The sequence below is a fragment of the Dermacentor albipictus genome, chromosome 7 (genome assembly GCF_038994185.2).
Source record: "Dermacentor albipictus isolate Rhodes 1998 colony chromosome 7, USDA_Dalb.pri_finalv2, whole genome shotgun sequence".
In the NCBI taxonomy this organism is placed as follows: domain Eukaryota; kingdom Metazoa; phylum Arthropoda; class Arachnida; order Ixodida; family Ixodidae; genus Dermacentor; species Dermacentor albipictus.
Window position 1 is genome coordinate 40,032,011 of NC_091827.1, and position 19,819 is coordinate 40,051,829.

The 19,819-nt window shown below is 49.4% G+C and overlaps 1 protein-coding gene across 2 annotated transcripts in view; it reads left to right on the forward strand.

Annotated features, from left to right (window-relative positions):
* The window catches only part of LOC135920967 (homeobox protein Nkx-2.2-like), a 151,966-nt gene that overhangs the window by 101,951 nt on the left and 30,196 nt on the right, over window positions 1-19,819 (forward strand). For both annotated transcript variants that reach the window (XM_065455255.1, XM_065455254.1), the window contains exon 2: window positions 5,977-6,278. In XM_065455255.1, coding sequence (XP_065311327.1) covers window positions 5,977-6,278 — 302 coding nt within the window. The remainder of the gene's footprint in view (window positions 1-5,976; window positions 6,279-19,819) is intronic.

Below are 19,819 nucleotides of genomic sequence, written 5' to 3' on the forward strand. Positions count from 1 at the left end.
TCTCCCCGCCGCATCCTAAATCTCCATCAACCTCATCTCAGAGCCACGCAAAGGAATCGCGCACTCTCTCTGAAGTGTACGTGTACGTTCTACTCGAACGTGGTGGAATAGAACGCGAGGAGCTTTCCAGAGGGGGGAGGGGAGGGAGGGGGTAGCTTTGCCGCCGCGCACGCAACAACAACGAAAAGGGCCGCAGCAGAGAGCGTTTGACTTCTGACGACCCCCCCTCGCACGTTTTTCAAAATCTGCCGCTTCTCTTTTCAAAAATCGCGCGCCCTACAAAGAAGGCAAGATCGAGGGTGCTTATGAGACACCACTGCATCGCTCTCGAGCCGTGTGCTCTAAACGCAGCGCGCTTTGCAAGGCAAATAAGTGAGCGAGAGAGAGAGAAAGAGAGAGAATGAGAAGGCAGTCAGTCCCTATATTTCTAAGGCGCAAAGCGGCAAACAACCTACAGGAAGGCAATAGGCCCATAGTGTCGGCGGGTGTTTAAAACGATACCGGCCCATGCAAGGATGCCTCTCCTCTCATCTTCTCCGTACCGTTCTGACACGCTAGGACCAGAGAGAGAGAGAGAGAGGCTGAAGAAATGCAGGGCGACTATGGAAGAAGGCGCGATGGAAGTGTGCGCACACACACACGCGAGGCAATCCGCGTGCAGCAGCACGCACAAAGCGCGGCGGGCCCGGCGATCTCGTACCACCTGGATTCGGCGACCGAGGCGTCCGCGACAATGGCAAATTGTCGGAAACGGCCTCATCCATTGTGGGGCCGTCCGCCGCTTCGACGTCGAGGCGGCAAGCGCGGAGATCGCTGCAGCCCGGTCTCTCGACGTCAGCGCCAGGCTGCAATGCGCCCGCGAACACGTCGGTGATTTAGAAAGAAGGCAAAGGGCGCTGATGGGAGAATTGGATGGCAGTGGTGGGGGGGGGGGGGGGGCAGGCTGCGAAGGGAAGAGAAACATACAGTCGCTTTTCAAACAGTGACCGAGGAGATTCCTTTTTTTTTTCTTGCCCTCCTCCGGCGAACGCCTTTCTTCCATTCTCTCCTTTTTTGTCACGCCCTTCCCCTGTGTCCTCTTTCTTACCTGCTTTTTGCTCCCGCCCAAAGCCAGTATACTACTTTTGTTCCGGAGGTGCTGCGCCAAATAGTGTTGGCAGTCGGTGGTGGTGTGGTTGAAGCTCGAGCTCGCGATCTCTTTCTCTTCTGTCCTTGTCTGTTATATTTTCTGACTCTTTACTTTATCTACACGACCCCCCCACCCCCTCCGACACGCAGACATTCAAAGCCCGGAGGGCACGGTGGGGCCTTTTATTATTTCAGTCCGAGCGTTGTGCAAATACTCACTCCCACATTTGGGAAAACCCACCGCCGCCATCTGGTGCGGCGGAGTGGAAGCCTCTCCTTTGGATCGGTGCCTCTCTCTCTGTGTGTGTCTCTCTTTTTCTTCTTTTCTTACGCAGGGGCTTCGGGAGGCAAGGGATACTTTAAGCGGGACGCGAGGAAGAGAATATGCGGAGTTCGAACGCGGAGTTTGGGGAAGGGGAGAGGAGGCTCGGGAGAGAGAGGAGCCGAGGGAAATGGATACGATGGGGCGAGGGAAGTGGCAGAGAGGTCGAAGAGCTGAGAGGAGAGAAAGAAGGCGTGCGGAGTCGAGAGGAAAAGGATGGCTTCGCTCCCGGACCCACTTTTGTGCGCCGCTCTCCTTTTTTTTTTTTTGCGCTGTCGTTGCGAGGGCGTGCGCTCGACTCGTATGCGCCGACTGTCCGGCCCGTCTCACTCGCTCTCTACGTCGATGCGGGCTGCTGCTTTCCCCCGCGTTTGCGGCGCTCTTTCGCTGTGATTGATATGCAACGCCCGGCTCTCCCTATACGGGAAGCGCTATGCCGACAGAATGTGCATACGGGAGATGGCATAAAGAGCAGCAACTTAGGAGTGAAGGACGTCTCCACTGAAAAGCGGCCATGAATTGATAGCCTGCCCGCGTGCCTGCTGCCCCAGTATCGAGGGCCCGCGACGGTCGGCTCCTTTGATGGAGAGTTTGTCGTTGAGCCGCACTGTTTCCCGGACGAAAGCCCGGTTGGTTTGGTGCCGCATCGCTAGGTTGTTTCGGGAAGGCTTTGGCCAGTCAGTCGGGGCAAGATCAAAATAATCTTAAGCCGGACTCCCTGGAGAAAGTCGAGCCCTAAGCTACTCTCTTAATCTTGCGCGTGCTAGAGCTGCCATTTCAGGATATTTTTTAAAACGTTTCTCTACATGCAACCTCTGGACGTTCCTGCTAAGAGGGACGTTCACAGGTTGCAGAGGTTAAGGTTAGAGGTTAACACAATGGATGTGGACAGTCTTTGGGCTATAAACAGACTATGGAAATTGCTTATTTATTTATTTATTTATTTATTTATTTATTTATTTATTTATTTATTTATTTTCAGTACCTCAAAGACCCCAGTGATGGGGTACGCTATTATAGATGTGTTAAGTGTTATACAAGTTCTCGATAGTTGCCTTGAAGGCGGTGCTGCTGGAGTGCATGGAGCAGAACGTCAGCGGGATGGTAATTCCAAATGCGTGATGTCTCGACAAAAAAATGAAGAAGCACGCGCAGTGGTTCGAGCATATGGCGGGTACACAGCTTGTTCGTGATTGATGCATTCTGAATGACGACAGGCTAGCTTGATGGAAGGAGTACAGCATTAATAACGCGAGATAAAATTTGAAGAATACACGCATTCGCATCTATGCTGCGGATTTCGGTTCGTTGACACTATAGAGACAAAATGAAACGGAATGCACGGTTCTGCACAGATTCTAGCGTTTTATTGAGGTTGCATTGGGGAGGGTCCCAAACAAGGCATGCGTATTCAAGTTTCGGTTTTCTTAATGTCGGATAGACGAGGAGTTGGACGGTTTAGATAGGTAGTTTCGATCCCTAATTTCTTTCTACATCTATATACTTCTCGATGTCTCCATAAAGTATGTGTCAATTGGCTTTCTGCAGCTCAGCATATCTATTGTACATATTTCCGTTTCGGCGAAGCCATGCGTCAGGATGATCGCGTTACGTTCTTGTAGAGTACATTCTGCGCCTCAGCTGAGTAAATGGAGTTCGTCTGCAAGAGTCTCAGAATGCGGCGGCAAACAGTGAATTTGGTTGGAAACACGAGGAAGAAAGAAAGAAAGTCATTATTCCATTACGAGAAGCAAGAGAGCTTGGGGCCAGCGTAGTACAACCAAGGCAGTGGTAGAGAGAATGGGACGGGGGGGGTACTTGCGCATTGAGGGGTGCGGGGAAGTTCGTACGGAGTGCATGCGAAGAAGGTTGCTGAGAAACAGAATGCGCGGGTTGGTGGGGGCACCTTTTTTTTTCTCTCTCTCTCTATCGCAAGCGCTCGTCGTGGACGGCGACATAAGATTTGACAAAACCCTCGTCTTTTTCTAGAGCCCCTTCTCACTTAAGTCAAGGGGTGGCCGCGTACACGCCGGTGTCGAGGGGGAAGGGGGGGGGGAGGTTGAGAACAGAGCGCGCGGCTCCCCCATTGGTCGAGTAGTTCGGGATCGATGGGCCAATGGCGCTCCTCCGGACCGGAGCCGGGCGCCAATTGAGGACCACCCTCCCCCCTATCCTGCCCCCCTACCCCCAACCCGCTGGTACGTGCATGGTCACACCATGCATGCGCACGCCGCTTTTTTACCCCACCGTCCGCTGCTGCTACTAGCGTAATACGTTGGGATGTTATTGACGACCCCGACACGAGAGTTCGAGAAAAAGAAGAGGGGAGTCAAACAGATCTCGAGAAAAGAAGAGAGCGCCGAAACCTCTCCTTCGTGTAGTGGAGTCTTTCTGTCCCTTCTTTCCCGTCTGTATAAAATGGAGAGAGGGGAACGAAGCGACCAGCGACGCGGGCGAAAGGAGGGGGGTTGAAGGGGGCGGAAGGCTGGAGGGGTGCAAGTCGGGAACATGGGTGGGTCTCTGCTCTCCTCTAGAGAGCATGTGTCGCCCCCCCACCCCCCCTCTCCGGTGGCGGGGGGCCAAGTGGTATTAGCAGAAGCGCCCCTCGTTGGCGCTTCGCGACTGTCAGCGGGAGGATCCTCGGCCCGGTCCGTCGTCCAGCCCCTCTCGTGCGCTTCCCTCCCCATCTTTCGAGACTCCCCCTTCTCTCTCTCACTTTTCCCCGTGATTTCTTTCTTTTCCCCCTCTTACGTGTTTCCTCCCCACCTACTCCCTACTTTCGGAGCCTCGCACTCAAACGCCAAAGCGCGCCCGGCGACAGACAAGGGGGTACACTGCTGCTCCCGCTGCTAGTGGCGGTGGAGGGCCTTGCGGAGGGAGAGGGTGTGAACGAGTGGGCTGGCAGGGCACGAGGCTGAGAGAGAGGCGCGAGTGTCGGCGGTGCTTGTCAGTTTTTGTCCTCAGTGCGCGGATTTACAACGAGCTCGAGAGGCCGACCGACGTGGCCACAGCTCGCTCGCCGGGGCTACTTACCACACGCACTCGTCGAAGTCGGCGCGCGCGACCGCTTCAAGAGGTCTGCTCTCATCTCGGCTTCTCGTCTGAGCGGCTGGCCTGCCCCAGCTCGTTTGTTGGTTCAACGGCGGCGATGACGTTTTCTCGTCAAGAAGCATCGCACCCCCCGCGGTCGCCACTAGTGCCACCCTCTTGTGGGACGAGTGCGTGTTGAGTGCGCGTTCCGGCTGCACTCGCGTTCGTCTACACCTGCCGGCTTACGGGAGCACCGGGACATTTCTCTTCGGAGCTGCGGTTCCTCTTCGGTTTGATCTTGTTTGCTTTATTTCTTTTTTTTTCTTTTATGCGTGCGTGTGTTTGTGTGAGGCGCCTTACGAGAACTCATCGAGAGAGCAAAAGTGTGTGTTTTGTGTTGCGTGGTCGCTTGAGACTTGTTCCTACGTTGCTGCTGCCTATATCTCTACTTCTTTCGATTCCGAAGTGGGCGCGTCTTCAACTCACCGGAGCCGCACAGACAGACAGCATTTGAAGTGATCCGGCTGTTTCCCGCTGCTTCTACGTAACTTTTGCTTTCGCAATTCATTTTGCCCTGACGTTATTATTTTAAGACTTTCCTTTGCGACCAGTCGTTCATCCTAAGCTGTTGAAGGAAAAAAACACAACAGAAATACGAGTCTAGAAGAGACGTGAAGTAGGCTTCTTTCTGCGCCAACGTCGAGTGCTCTCGTGATGTGTACCCGACCAAAGCTTGGCTGATGCTTCTCAGAAAGGTATCGCAGAGAGCCCCAGGAATGGCGCACACTTGGTCGGTCTGCTTTCTCTTTCCCCGGCCAGCCGCGTCGTTTCGCGTCGGGATTCAAGAATACGCGGAGGCCGGTGACGTCTGAGCGAGTGGTCTCCGTATACGCAAGGTCGGAAGCACGTCTCTCACGCATCCGACCACCGGGAAACGCGACGTACGCGCGGCAATGCCTCCGAGCCGAGCCGCCGCAGAAGACAACAACGTGTCCCTGTCCGAGGTCTCCGACTCCGCGCTTCTCGTAGACCGGCCCTGCTGGGTCGCCGGCGCTAGCGCCTCGCTTCGTCGTCGTCAACGTCATGCAGCTGCACCGGCACAGCGCGTCCCGCGATGAGGCCCACATGCAAACGCTGAGGGAACTAGCCATTCCGCTTCTCAAAGAACGAAACCACAGTGGTGGTGCTGGTGGTAACAACAACGGCAGTGCGGGCGGTGGTGCTGGTAGCGGCTCAGGTCTGGCTCCGTCGGCGGGCCCGCGGGTCACCGCGCTGCCCATCTCCTTGCAGAACATTGCGTACGTGTCGGTGCTTCGGCGGGCCGTGGCCCAAGCCACAGCCGCGGCCGAAGCCAATGCAGCGGCGGCCGCAGCGGTGGCCGCGGCGGCAGCCGCGGCTGCCAAGTCGTCCAGAAACGGCCAGGGCCGGCCGGCCAAGCTCAGTTTTTCGGTGCGCGACATTCTGGACTTACCCGAGGTCAAATCTGGCTGTTCCAGCCCGCACTCGTTCCTCGGAGCCAACGGACAGTCCCCGGTCTTACCTGGAGGCGGCGGAGGAGGCACCTCGGTCGGAGGTGGTGCGGTCGGCAGCGGCGGTGTTTCGGCGGCAGACCTGTGCGGCGGCCCCGCTGGCGGTTGGACCACGTCCGGACATGTCCACGGCTGCAACCCCGCCACGGGCGGCCTGGGCCAGGACCTGGGAGCGTCCACGTACTCCCTGCACTACGGCGGAGTGTGCCCGGACACCGCGTACCGGTGGCTCCACCCGACGCCAGACATGCTGTCGTACGGTGCCCTTGGTGAGTGTCAGTGCACTTTATTATCCTTTAAGGCGATAGCATGTTGCAGAACAGTCACCACGCCTTCCTTTAAGATGCCGACGGAAAACTCACGTCCGCGGGACCCATTTTTTGAGGCAGTGTAATCAAAAGCGTACAGTTTGCCCATACCAGCGCGTAACCTTTCTTACACAAGATAGATTTTGTAACCAGGATGTTCGATAACATACCTTACGTGATGGTTAATCCCGTACTAACTGCAGTACTAGTGTTGTATTGCAGGCGCACAATACTAACAGTCCTGAGTGACAACCACTGTGACGGATACATGAATGAATCACCATACAAGGATATAGTAGATCAGAAGGCGGTAATATTTCTCCGGTGACCGTGGCAGGAGGGACAAGTTATTGTAACTGCCGCTGTCTTATCACGAAAGGATATGGCGCCGTTACTACTGTTACATTACAACCATTCAGCGGTAGAATGAGGATCTTAGACTCTTCTTGCGTGGATTGTAACCAGGCACAGTCATGAAAGCAAGAACGGATTGAAGCGTGGACGCCTCTATTCCAAGACCATGTGTAACGGCCGATGTGTTCTTGCTTATTCAAGCATTTCCTTACTAGCTCTCTTCGTGCATTTGCTACTCTCGCGGACGCAGCATGCCGGTGGAACAGTAGTTAGTTAGTTAGTTAGTTGGGGGTATAATGGCACAAAGGCAACTAAGGCCATGCTGCGCCACTCACAAGACAAAAGGAAACGCAAGGTTAGAGCAGGCTAACCTGCATTGCATTATAGTTCGTGTAAATAACCAGTTGTCTCTGAAAAGTGGAACAGGTTAGTAAATAGCACTAGCGGGTCATCTGCCAGTAGTAGGGCAGGGCGTAGAGGTCTGTTTACATTATATAGGTTGCGTAAAAGCTTCCGCCGCTGTGTTTCAAACTGTGGACATGTTATAAGGAGTGTAAAAGTAAAAAGTAGGCATTTGTGTTTTGTTTTGTGAAGCTCGAGTACGTACAGAATATTTCAAGTAATTAGGTCAAAACGTTTGCTTTTTCAAAGTATAGTACATCGTAGGCAAAGATATCCGGCGAAATTTTGCTCGAAGTCAGTTCGAACGATATAACACACAATATTCTTTGTGGCTGTACTAATCGCCGTGCCCCAATTATGCAGAAATTTCAACAAATGTCAGAAAACACCCGGTGCAGTTGTTTCCGTGAAGCTATGTATCCTTAACGTGGTTCGTTTTCCCGGGCTTTGAAGAAAATTTGAGAATGTCAGAAATAGCACCAACAGTCGCCATAAAATAATATCAGTAAGTAGTACATGTCGATCATCTTGTATATACAATGTCGTTTGGTTGTTGGTCTCAGCTTTTCAAATTGGCTGCGGTTTTACGTCTGACGTTTGGTTTCTTAAAATGGGCGCCAAACACTGACGCCCCATTGCGTAAATTGGTGAGGTTGTATTTCCTTCCTTTTTGTAAATTTCCCACAGAATTTTTAACGTTTTCTTGTGCAGCGCCAGCGCGAGAGATATCTTAGATAGTTGCTTATCACTAGAGTATATAGCATTTATTTATCACTAGCTTGTCAGTTTTAGGTTTAGTCAGTGCTCATTAGTTTATCTGTGAAGACAAATGAACAGACCCTTGAAATACTCTGATAACGTCGAAGGACAGATAAGAGCGACGGCTGATATCCCGGACAAACAACTCGCAAACGTCTCAAAGGGAAGCGCATATTGTCAAGCGCGCTCTACAACGATATTGTCCAAGTTTAGAATACAAATAAATTTAGGTTTGACACCTTGTACAAAGGGAAAATTGACAGTTTCCGTAAGGAACTTCACAGTTGTCTGCCCGATACACTGTAAAATAATTTACACCCTAAAAAGTGAAAAAGGGTGTAAATGTGTCTATAACTCACACCCTTAGGGTGTAGATTATATAGATAACACCCTAGGGGTGCGTGACTTATTAGGGTGCAAAATATTTTACAGTGTATATTGCGAATGTTTTGCGCCCATGACTGTCAGATTGGGGGGAGTACAGGGAAGGAGCCATTACGGCACTTCCTGTATTAAGGGCGCGATGGAGGGTGAAGTGCTGAGATTTATGATAAGGTTATCTTAGCCCCACTGGATCTTGCATGATACTCCACCTGTTGGTATAATATGCGCATGCTTATCACGGACGCAGGAATGGCCCCTGCCCATGCGCACATTATTTTGCTTTTCATTATCTTCAACAAAGTGGGACATTCGCCGGCAATTAAGAAAGCCGCTCTCTCGAAGTAGCCGGTAAATACAAAGCACTGACTGGTCTATATTTCCCAACTGCTTTTTAAAAAAAAGGCCCTCAGCACATAAGTATACCGAGAAAATTACAAGTTGCCAAAGTGTAATGTACATAATGTATGTAATGTACATAATGCACGCCTATCACTGCATCATGCAGAGTCAGAGGATCGCCGCGCACGTACACAGATGCTAAAGCTATATTCATCGAGTTCCCTACGCGTGCCTTATAGAAAAGCCAGAAACACTTTTGTAGAGTGCAACGCGCGGTTGTTGTTATCAGCAGGGGCAGATGACATCACACGCAACAGCAGTAATCAAACTTCATGACAAGTTCAGTATATGTAGTTGCAGTATACTTTACCACGATTATTTATTATCCCAATTTCCTCCTCCTCAAACATCTACAGTGGAAGGTCCAGTCCCGGAGAAAATGGGCCTCTATACTTCAAGAGATCCGTGGCAAGTCGGTGAAGAAGCGCTTTGTAATTGAGAGCGTGAGGTGCATACTATATACAGAAAATGCAGGCAGAATTCGCGTTGTAAATAACATGCCTGCGCTCATTAAGAACTAACCGTTTCTTTATTTTTTCTTTGTTCATGGAGCGACTTTCGAAGTGATGTACATAATGCAATGTCGCACGTTAACCACATTTCTACGGCTATAGTATACTTGATTGCACAAAAGCTTGTCTCTATAGGCCCCATAAGTTACGTGTGAGACATCGCGCCAATTTGTGCTGCTTAGTTGGTGCGCTCAATCTCATAGAATAATAAACGTCTAGTGAAATCCAGTATAAACGGCGTACGGCAGGGTAAAACAGGGAGCGTAATATGTAAAGTGCAAATGCTCTAGAAAGAATGTGCAGGGGTATGTAAGGTATACGCTATGAGACGATATATATATATATATATATATATATATATATATATATATATATATATATATATATGTATATATATATATATATATATATATATATATATATATATATATATATATATATATGTACAGAAGTGTTACTTAAGTAGAACAACAGAAATAAAATAAAAAGCCATAGCCATATTGTTGTGACCAGTTCACCAATGTGTGGGGAACGCTCGTCTCACTTTTGGGAGCCTGCTTGCGCTTTTGTTTTCGTCTCAGATGCGCATTTCATCAACGAGCCCTTTGGCACAATCCTTTGGCATGTAAATGGTGGCCAATATTCTCGCTGTCCTTGGGACATTTTTTGCTAATATTTCTGAGCGAGAATGAAAAAGTAAAAAGGTTTTACCTTCATTTCCGCTACTAATAATACGCCATTCTTCGCCAAATGAATCAAAACAGCGTCTCGAAGGAATGCTCTACAATCACCAACTGTTCTTGTGCTGCTCTTAGTTGTGGATTTACGATGCGCCTACACTTAGTTAAACTCGACGACAGGCTTTCTTTACGCGATTACTGGGGATAGGTTAACGTACGGAGCACATAGCTGAACTTCCCAGTTACCGACAGAAAAAGAAACTGCCCTGGGCAAGAAGCTCACGCGAATGTCACCAACGGTCATTGCCGTTGAGAAAAAGAATAATGATCTAAAACTATGTCGCTGGGCTAGTTGTTTTATATGCTGGTAAATAACTATAGATTACTGCGCAAAAGGCGCCTACAAAATGAACACGCGTATACGAGTCAGACACTGCCTTGTCTCTCTGTGTGTTAATAATCTATTCGTTTGCCTTTAAAAGAAAGATTAGCCGATATGTCATGAACGTCACGATAACCACCGAAGAGTTGAACGAGTATCCAAAACTAGATAATACGTGAATACAATCTGACTACATGGCTGTTTTATAGTTTGTGAAGAGAGAACTCGCCTGGGAGTGATACGTGGCATTGACGACTCAGCTGCGCTTATACATGCTGTCTCTTAAGAACAAACGGTTAGGTTTTGAACTAAAATATGGTAAAGAGGGATGTAAATATAGAGAGCAGATAACACAGACAATAGCGCTAACGTGAGCTGATAGTTTTCAGTACCGAACTCACTTTTTGTCTGCGAGAACTGACAAGTGCTTGTATGCAGATGCTGAAACACAAGAGCAAAAGGAAAAATGCTAATAATGCTATACCGACGACGCAAAAAATTTCATTTCGCTCACGCGATAAATGCTTGGAATTCGTGCAGATATATATCCAGACTCGACGTTGCTATCAGCTCCAGTTGTATCAGCTTTTCGTTTCTTCTCGCTTTCAGTCTGTCGCTCACTGCTACACGCCCTATTTGGTAACTGCCCCGGTGCACGCCTGTAGAAACATAGAGTAAATGTCTGAGCATGCGTGCGTCATGCAGTATCTGTAGTCGTTAGTGTTGCAATGTTCTGTCGCAACGCATGCAGAGAGCGAACATGCAAGGTAAATGTACCTGGTAGCGAAGCTTTCATAGGAGCCCATACGTTCAAAACATGGCGGTCCATCGCCGGTTCATGGGGCTTAGCGCCATCTGTATGTGGGGGGAACACTTCCGGCGGAAGAAAAAATAACGTGACGCCATGTCCGTTAAAAGTAGAAGTGACGTCATTTTGTTTTCGAAGGCACGAAATTTGTTTTGTTGTTCTTCCTTTGTAGCTATATATTCATATGCCTCGCCATTCGACTTGATGGGCGTTTCGAGCTTTCAGCGTGGAAAGCGATGTAGGAAAAAAGGCTAGCCGTACGGTTGTCGAAATCGCATCCCTGCACAGAACATACTTTCTTTGGAGGCCGACGAAAGTTTTAGGCGTAGAGTGCTGATCCTATTGTCGGATGCCAAGTCCATCGGCCAGCGCAGTCGCACGAGAACAACTACACAATTATCTGGCGGTCGTAAATCACTACTTTTGACTGAACAAATTAAGAAGCACTGAAGCTAGCCGCGTCACCAAATTCAGACAAACTTCGACGAGCAAGAAAGCACAAATTGTGAGGGGGGCGTATTTCAACAGGTGATACGAGTGCGCCTTTCTGCCCATTTCAAGACGTACATTGCACTGCTGTGATAGTGGCGTCAACGCCCCCTGTAGCGCTGGGCGCTAAAAAGAAATGCATTTATTAATAATAATAAAATTAAACGTATTTTGTTAACTCATCACGAATATATAAAATTGACTAGGAATTTTATTTTCATTGAATGAATCTAACTGTGTCTCGTCTGAATTAAAAAGCGCCTTTTTCTTTCCCAATGTTTGTTCCCTCCAAGTCGCGCTTCAATCGCTGCTCCCGTAACCCCCCATGCTGATGTCGGTGACAATCTGTACTGAACCGCTTTTCGCCCGAAGCTTCGCGACCTATTTGATTCGACCTTGGAACATGTGTGTACAGGCGCCGACAAAAGTGGTATGCTTCACGCAGCGGGAGCCGGAGCAACGGCAAACTGCATCGCAGTGCCATCTACAGGCAGTATCTGGGATCGAGACAACCAACGGGTGCCCTTTATTATCTGCAGGCATGTCGCTTCACTCGTGTCAATGTAGATGGCGTCGCGTCAAAGTGTGCCGCTCCCGCTGCGTGGAGTATACAACTTTTTTCGGCCCCTGTACATACACGCAATATCAGTAGAACAAACTGCATCACTCGTGGCCATATACTTTGTTTATTTTTCATTTATTTTTCTTTATAGTTTACCGCCGGTTGGCGATATGGCTATATGCTGACCTGTCACAAAAGCTTCGAGTGGCGCACAGGGAAATTTTTTTGCAACGAAGACTCAGCGGGCACAATGACTGTGTCCGCGTCTGTCTGGAATAGGCTTCTATTTTTCATGGGCACTCGGGTCTGTCTGTTCTTTTCTTTTCCCCCGTTATTCGACGTGTTCACGGGGTATGGTAAGGTTGGTCGTTTAAGAATTTAACTAGTCGATTGTTATACGAACAGTGCAATGGAAATTTACTTTCATATTAGGTTAACACGTATTAGTTGGCATTCCAAGAGCCACACTTAAAAGAAAAATGAGTCGCATCCGAATGTATCTGGCGATGGATTACGCCTTCGCGTAATCCGCCTTCCATTGAGGCAAGATGTGAGACATCCTTTTGACCTTTTTTTCGCGGCCAACACACTCAGCAATTGTACTGACAGAAAACAACCGAAATATAGATGTGCTATCACATAAAGACAGCTTAGAAGTCTGTCGTCTAAATAACTCCACCTTTTCCAGCGTCCTTTGATGTAAACTGCGCAACGTTGAAGAACTTGTGGTAAACCAAAATAGGCGCATTTCTTTCTTTCTCTTTAAACATGTTAAATATATGGATAAGTATACTAAATATACGCATTCATTACAGGAGTGCTGAACATGAACATTATTAGCAAGCTTATTAGTGTGTGTGTATGTTTGCACTTTGTCCCGCACGGAGACGCGGCAGTCGAGGTCAGGAATCGAACACGGGACCTGGTTCTCAGTCACAATGTTCCATGTGAACCACCGCACGGCAACTTGCATATCCCGTAGACCGTGAAAAATAAAATGTCAATTGCTTCGTTATAGTGAGCAGGAAAGGCAAAAATTGAGAGTGTGGTAGTAATGGTGTGGAAGAAGGGGAAGGGAGTGAACTTTTGACGCCATATTGTACTTCCGACACCATAGGTGTCGGGACGTGATGAATTTCAGTAGCAGCATCGGCTTGGGACTGTAGGGCGCAAGCCGTATATGCATATAGCAGACCGGGGAAAGCGAAATACTTTTTCATGTCCAACACGCGACAATTACTGACTGACACTCATGAGAAATAACCCCCTCGGAACTAACTACAAACATTGACGGTATTCAACTCGATGTGTTGGCACGAGGACGCTGAGATGAGCGCTGCGCGCAGGCGCGTTAGCGTTCCTGCCCACGGGTGTGTGCACATCACACCTGCGTGAACGCATTGGTGTGAGAGGAACGTATCGTAAGCGTCAAGCTAAGCCTATCTAACCATTATAAGGGACTGGTATACTGACTGCGCGAAACGGCAAACAGACAACACAAAGTCAAGGAACACGAAGAAAAATTATGGGCTTTTACGTGGCAGATGTGTCTTGCCAGTACTCACGTACGGGGCAGAAACCTGGAGGCTTACGAAAAGGTTTCTACTTAAATTGAGGACGACGCAACGAGGTATGGAAAGAAGAATGATAAGTGTAACTTTGAGGGATAAGAAAAGGGCAGATTGGGTGAGGGAACAAACGCGAGTTAATGACATCTTAGTTGAAATCAAGAAAAAGAAATGGGCATGGGCAGGACACGTAATTAGGAGGGAAGATAATCGATGGTCATTAAGAGTTACGGAATGGATTCCAAGGAAAGGGAAGCGTAGCAGAGGGCGGCAGAAAGTTAGGTCGGCGGATGAGATTAAGAAGTTTGCAGGGACAACATGGCCACAATTAGTACATCACCGGGGTAGTTGGAGAAGTATGGGAGAGGCTTTGCCCTGCAGTGGGCGTAACCAGGCTGATGATGATGATGATGATTATGACGTGCCAAAACCACTTTCTGATTATGAGGCACGCCGTAGTGGAGGACTCCGGATATTTCGACCACCTAAAGTTCTTTAACGTGCACCTAAATCTAAGTACACGGGCGTTTTCGCATTTCGCCCCCATCGAAATGCGGCCGCCGTGGTCGGGATTCGATCCCGTGACCACGTGCTCAGCAGCCTAACACCATAGCCACTGAGCAACCACGGCGGGTAAGGAACACGAAGAAAGCCATGAGCGTTCACGCTGTCTTCGTGTTCGTTCTCTGTTCCCCGTCTCGCTCAATAAGTATCAGTCTCTATAAAAGTGAACCACCTAGAGGCCAGCAAGATGTCTTGCTCGTCTATAGCTAACCCTTCCGGTGGGTGCTGGCAAACTCCCATGGTTTCCTGTCTCTTTCGTTTCTGACTTCGTGCACAATGAACATATACGGCGTCTGCAACATCATTGGCGTGGCTCCTCATTATACATCTTTCTGAGACGCCTTTCGCACAATGATAAACCTTTCTATCGAGCTCAATTTTCTTTCTCCAATCGGTGAACACTGAACAACAATAGTATAGCAGCAGGAGCAGAGGTGTGCTGTCCAAGCGCCCTAAAATTAAATTCTTGATTTCAAGGCGCCGAAATAACGACCATATTACGAGGCACGGCCTTAGCGGGGGACTACGGAATAATTTTGACCACTTGGGGTTCTTTAATGTGCGCCTAAATCTAAGCTTCCGTATACAGAAATGCACCCTAACTTGAAAACCATGCATCTTGAACTGATTTAGTTGAATGACGCTTGGCTTGAAATTGTCCAAAGCGCTCATTGCCTTTCCTACGGCTCACTCACGACATGCATCATCTATAGATCAAGTGGCGCATGAGCTTCACGTTTATGAATGCGGTCGTAAGTGCAAGAGCATTTTTAACGCGCTACGTTAAGGGCTCCGTGTAGCACAAAATCCGGCGTCGGCGTCCAGCGCCGAACGTCATTTCGGTAAAAAGATTTTCGAACCAACCATACCCAGGCCCTCCATGTGGGGCAAGGAAGTACGTTACTGAACTAATTGAATTTCTCAAGCTAAAATACGTGGAATGATCATAAAGTACGACTTACGCACAGCCTACAGACATGATAGCGTGGGATTGCAATTTGGCTATACGAGCAAACTAAATTTTATGTCGCGAAAACTCAAAGAAGCCCCCTTTTCAGAGTTTCTACCATTCATAGACCGGCTACGGCGTCTGCCATTTGCGTACGTCGGCGTGCGAGTATCTTGGATGCGACGGAGCGGCGCGCCCGGTTCCTTGCAATACCTTGCAGATGGCGCTTGGCTCCACCGCATCGCGGCCCTCGCAAGAGGCCGCGTTTCTACCTGAAAGCCCGCCTTCGTGCATAGAGTTCGCGGCCAGTTTTTCTCGGTAAACATTACGGTTACATACGCTCCAGTTGCCGGGAAGCGTGAGAAGCAGTCAGGGATCTTTGAATGCTATCGCGTTCCACTCTTAAAGGTGAAGCTTAAGCGTCCTCCGAATTTTCCCTCCATTTAAATGCGGCTGTTGCAGTGGGGATCGAACCTGTGAGCTCGAGTTCTGCATCGGGACACCACAGCCATTGTACCATCGGGGATAGAAGACATGACAGGTTTCAATGAGTAATCGTAATACCTTGTAGTGGTTAAATGGCAGATTGATTCGTCGGCTTAACTGATTGATATGAAAATTCGTTCACTCATCTTATTTTGACCCGTTTGGAATACCGAAAATTGGTATTCTGCTGCAAGTTTGACGACTGATGTGCACGGAGGACTGCGGTGCGACGTACCAGCGTATAGCGAGATCGTCGCAGATCTGCCCAGAGGCATCTCATTATTGCAACGTAGACTAGAGAGAGAGACAGAAGAAAGGGCAAAGGCAGGGAGGTTAACCAGATGGGAAGATCCGGTTTGCCACACCCTACTCTGGCGAGAGAGGGGAGGGGGAAGTAAAGGGATAGCAAAGTAGACTAAAAGTGAAATGAGCAAATGGCAAACGGTGTTTAATCTACTCTTCGCGTTTGATCAGTTGTAAGCATAAAAGAAATATTCGAAGAAAAAGCTTTAATACGGCCGAAGCCGCTATGCTGTCCGGACAGAGGGAATATTGGCGCGGTGCATTCGCCTTTGATTTCACAAAGCGATAATCCTGATGACCAAGCGCCGAAAATGTATGCATATTTTATGCACTGTGGGCATCGGAATGCGCGAACATTTCATATGAGCCAGCGAGGCAAAATCGTGCATTAATACGACAAGAGACACACGCTCCAGATTTCAGCGTCGAAAGCGTCCCTCAGCCACCATGGTGGACCTCGCGTTTATTTATTAGGTTTATTCGGCCTGAAAACATTTCGAATCACAAGACACGACGCGCTCGACTTTATAGAAACACGCCCAACGAATTTCGGTAAATTAACGCGTCCTGTTAACTTCTGTGTTCAATGACAGCTATATAGGAATACGTGGGCCAACTTTTGATGATTGTTCCCATGCGATGCGGCCAGTGCGTGCAGCGTCTCAAAACACTGGTTTACACGAGCGAAAAAAATTCGTAAGGCTATTTTATTCCGTGTGTTTAAGCATGCATCTGTTGCCTGTCAGTTAGAGCGTCCGGCTTCTGTGGTTTGTCAAGTTCGTCAATGGCTTCCCATATGGTTTTAGGCTGCTTTTCACAAGCACCTGAAGAATGAAATTGCACTTCTCTCTAAGCTAAAACCTTTCTATTATCCAAATTTGCTTGAAGCTGCAGACATTGTAGGAAGTTAAAGATCGTAACAGCTAGCCGGAAATAAACGTTCGCACTAATATCGGCAGTCCCATTTACAAGACAGGGAATGAAAAATGGCGCCGATCTCAAGGTCGCCATGCCGTCAACAGGACTGCATAGGACGTCGCTTCCATTCACCGACACGCACGAGAAAAAGGAACTAAATGGACAGGGCCGTTCGTTTTGCGACCGCCACTGATAAGATAAGCGCGACCTCGGACCAGGGAGAGAAAGATTGGCATTCGTTCAGGATAAACTCTGTCCGAGAAATCGGTAACGCCCGCGCACAGATGGCACTGCGGTTCATTTCTCCTGCGCGGGAAAAAAAAAATGACCGTCCGATCGTAATGTATCATTTGTCGGACATCCCGTCCGAAATCGATACGCGTTTCAATCGCGGTTGACCACGCAACGACATCTCAATCGAGCTGCGAGAAAAAAGATAAACATAGATGCTATAGAAGCACACAGCCAGGCACCGTCACGTCAGGGTTGCCCACGATGCCTCCATACCACAAATCATAAGGATCTTGTTCACGACACCGAGGAGTGATTCAACACAAAAGGCGACAAGAAAGGGGATGCAACGAGACCGCTCCCGAACACATCTTTAAAAACCATACGGATCTCATCCCCAGCGTCCTTCTTTTTTTCTTCTACGGAGTAGTGAGATATCGCAGCGTTTATACAATAGCGGTGTGTATCTAAGTGAAAAGGACGCCATACGGCAAGAAATAAGGGGTAAAAAAAGAAAAAAAAAGATGGCGCCCAACGTTAGGAAGCAGCAGCAGCGACACCACCGACGTTGCTCCGGGGGTGTTCGTTCGGCGATGATGGTTTTCGCGGCCTGCTCGCACGAACGCGCCGCACAATCGCGTTATATGTATGTGCGTGTGTGTGTGTCTGAGCGTATGTGCCTTAAGCGGCACGCGGCGAGAACGTTGACGATCAACGCTGCGGCGAAGGGTCGCGAATTGAAGATGGATGCGCCCGTTGTGCCTCCTTATCGGCGCCGGGGATCTCATTCTCTCGCGGGTCCCGCAGACGAAAAAAAAAAAAAACACAGAAGGCAGTCATCAGGAACCGTTTGCGGGGGGTCTTTATAGCTACAGCTCCGAGCCCAGTGTCGGAGAACACAGGCTTCCCGCCGCCTCTGTGCGCGTGTTTGTGTTTTCTGTCATTTTCGCCTTTATTTGGTGTGTGCGTGGGTCTGTATATAGCACGCTCGTATGCTTGTGTACGTCTGTATTTTGGGGCCTTCTGCTAGCGCTGTTGCAAGCAGGCGTTAGTGCTTGCGTTCGTCGGCGTCTGCGGCCGTCTGCTGGTGGTTGTGCCTGTTTCTTCTGTTTTTGTGCGCAACGGGAAGGATATTGGAAGAGGGGTCTTTCGGGAGTGCAGGGGAGTATGCGTGGCATCTCACCGTAACCCATGCAAGCGAGAGCTTTATCTATTGTGGTCGTGTTTGGAACCTTGATACAGCTAGCCAAGTCGAGCCAAGCATGCTACAACTATATATATTCGCGCCGTTGACTCTCCCCGTTCTTTCTTACAGTATCTGTGTAATTGTTCGCCGATACTGATTGCAATGAATTCTCGCCACATGTCTGGCTGACGTCTTCGTTTGGTTTAATGATTTCCTTTCTTCGGTCCTCCAGAGACCTATCTAGAAGTGTGCGGATATTAATTTCCTAGACCGCACTGCATACAAATTGAATGGTGTCTGTCAGAAGTGAATCAAATCGAATATAGATTAACGTTTCTTTTTAGAGCGGAACTGTCTTAGGCTTGTTTCCAGCGTTTCGTCATGTGTGCGATGTGATGTGCGGCGTTCTTGCCTCCTCACCACGTGTTTTTGTTTTCTCAGAGAGCACGGGTATACATGGCACGTTTATGCCGTCGTGTCTCGAAAACAACAGTAAACGGAAAACCGGAATAACCAATGCATCTATCAAGGGCGATTGACGTCACGACTCCATATAGGTGAATGACGCACTTTATCTCAGTTCCGTTTCACCCGTACGATGGGTATACGTCACGTGTCTTCAGGACTGCCGAGGAACAGCGCGCGCACGAAGAGCAACGGCGGGACAGCGGCGCGTCGATTGCCGGGCGGGCGGTGCTGCGATCTACGCAAAGCTCCTTAAACTTCGTAAAGTAGCGCCACGCTTTGATGAATGCCGCCTCCTCCTCATCTGAGAGAAAGTTACTGCGCTGCACTTTACCCCATGTTTCTTCCTTCCCAAACAAGAATCTCTCTCTCCTCCTCGCGCGCTCTGGCCGAGACCGACGCCGCGTCGCTATTGGCCTAATACCATCACGTGGGCCCTCGCGCCGTGCTTCAGCGCCATTTTCGCTCGAGAAGCGTCTACGGAGCGGCGAGGAGCGCATGTTGGCGCCGTTGCTACGCTCGAGCGGTGTAGGCGGCGCCACGGTCGAGGAGGGAGTGGGAAAGAGAGGAGAAACGAGGAGAGGTGAAGGCGGAGGAGGAGAGTGTCGCTACTTTACGAAGTTTAGGGGGTTTTACGCAACGAACGACAGCGGTGGCCGTTGCACCCGCTGCCTTACCGACGACGAGCGAGTGGGGCTCGCCGTGGAATGTGTCGACGCATGCGCCGTACGGACTGGGGTCGGAATCGTTAGTTGTCGCCACCGTATGCGTTCATCCCGGAACGTCAAAGAGGGACCTTGAAGACTTTGTGATCGACAACATTCGGTGGGATACTCCCGGTGGACCCCAATCCCATTGTCATTGCAGGTGACGTTAACGTCGATAAACGCTCGGCTAGAATGGATCAGAGAGGTAGCGAGCGGCAGCCTACTGCGCTGGTGGGTAACGAGACCCCTTTATGTGCCGGTGTGCTTAGTTAACGTCGATGTGTCTCGTCCCGACGGAAAGGGGTTCTTGCCGTTTCTCTTAAGAAAGGTTAGGCCTTCAATGCTGCAGCAAGACCAATGTCTCCACGACGCGCCGTCACTCGAGCATAGACCT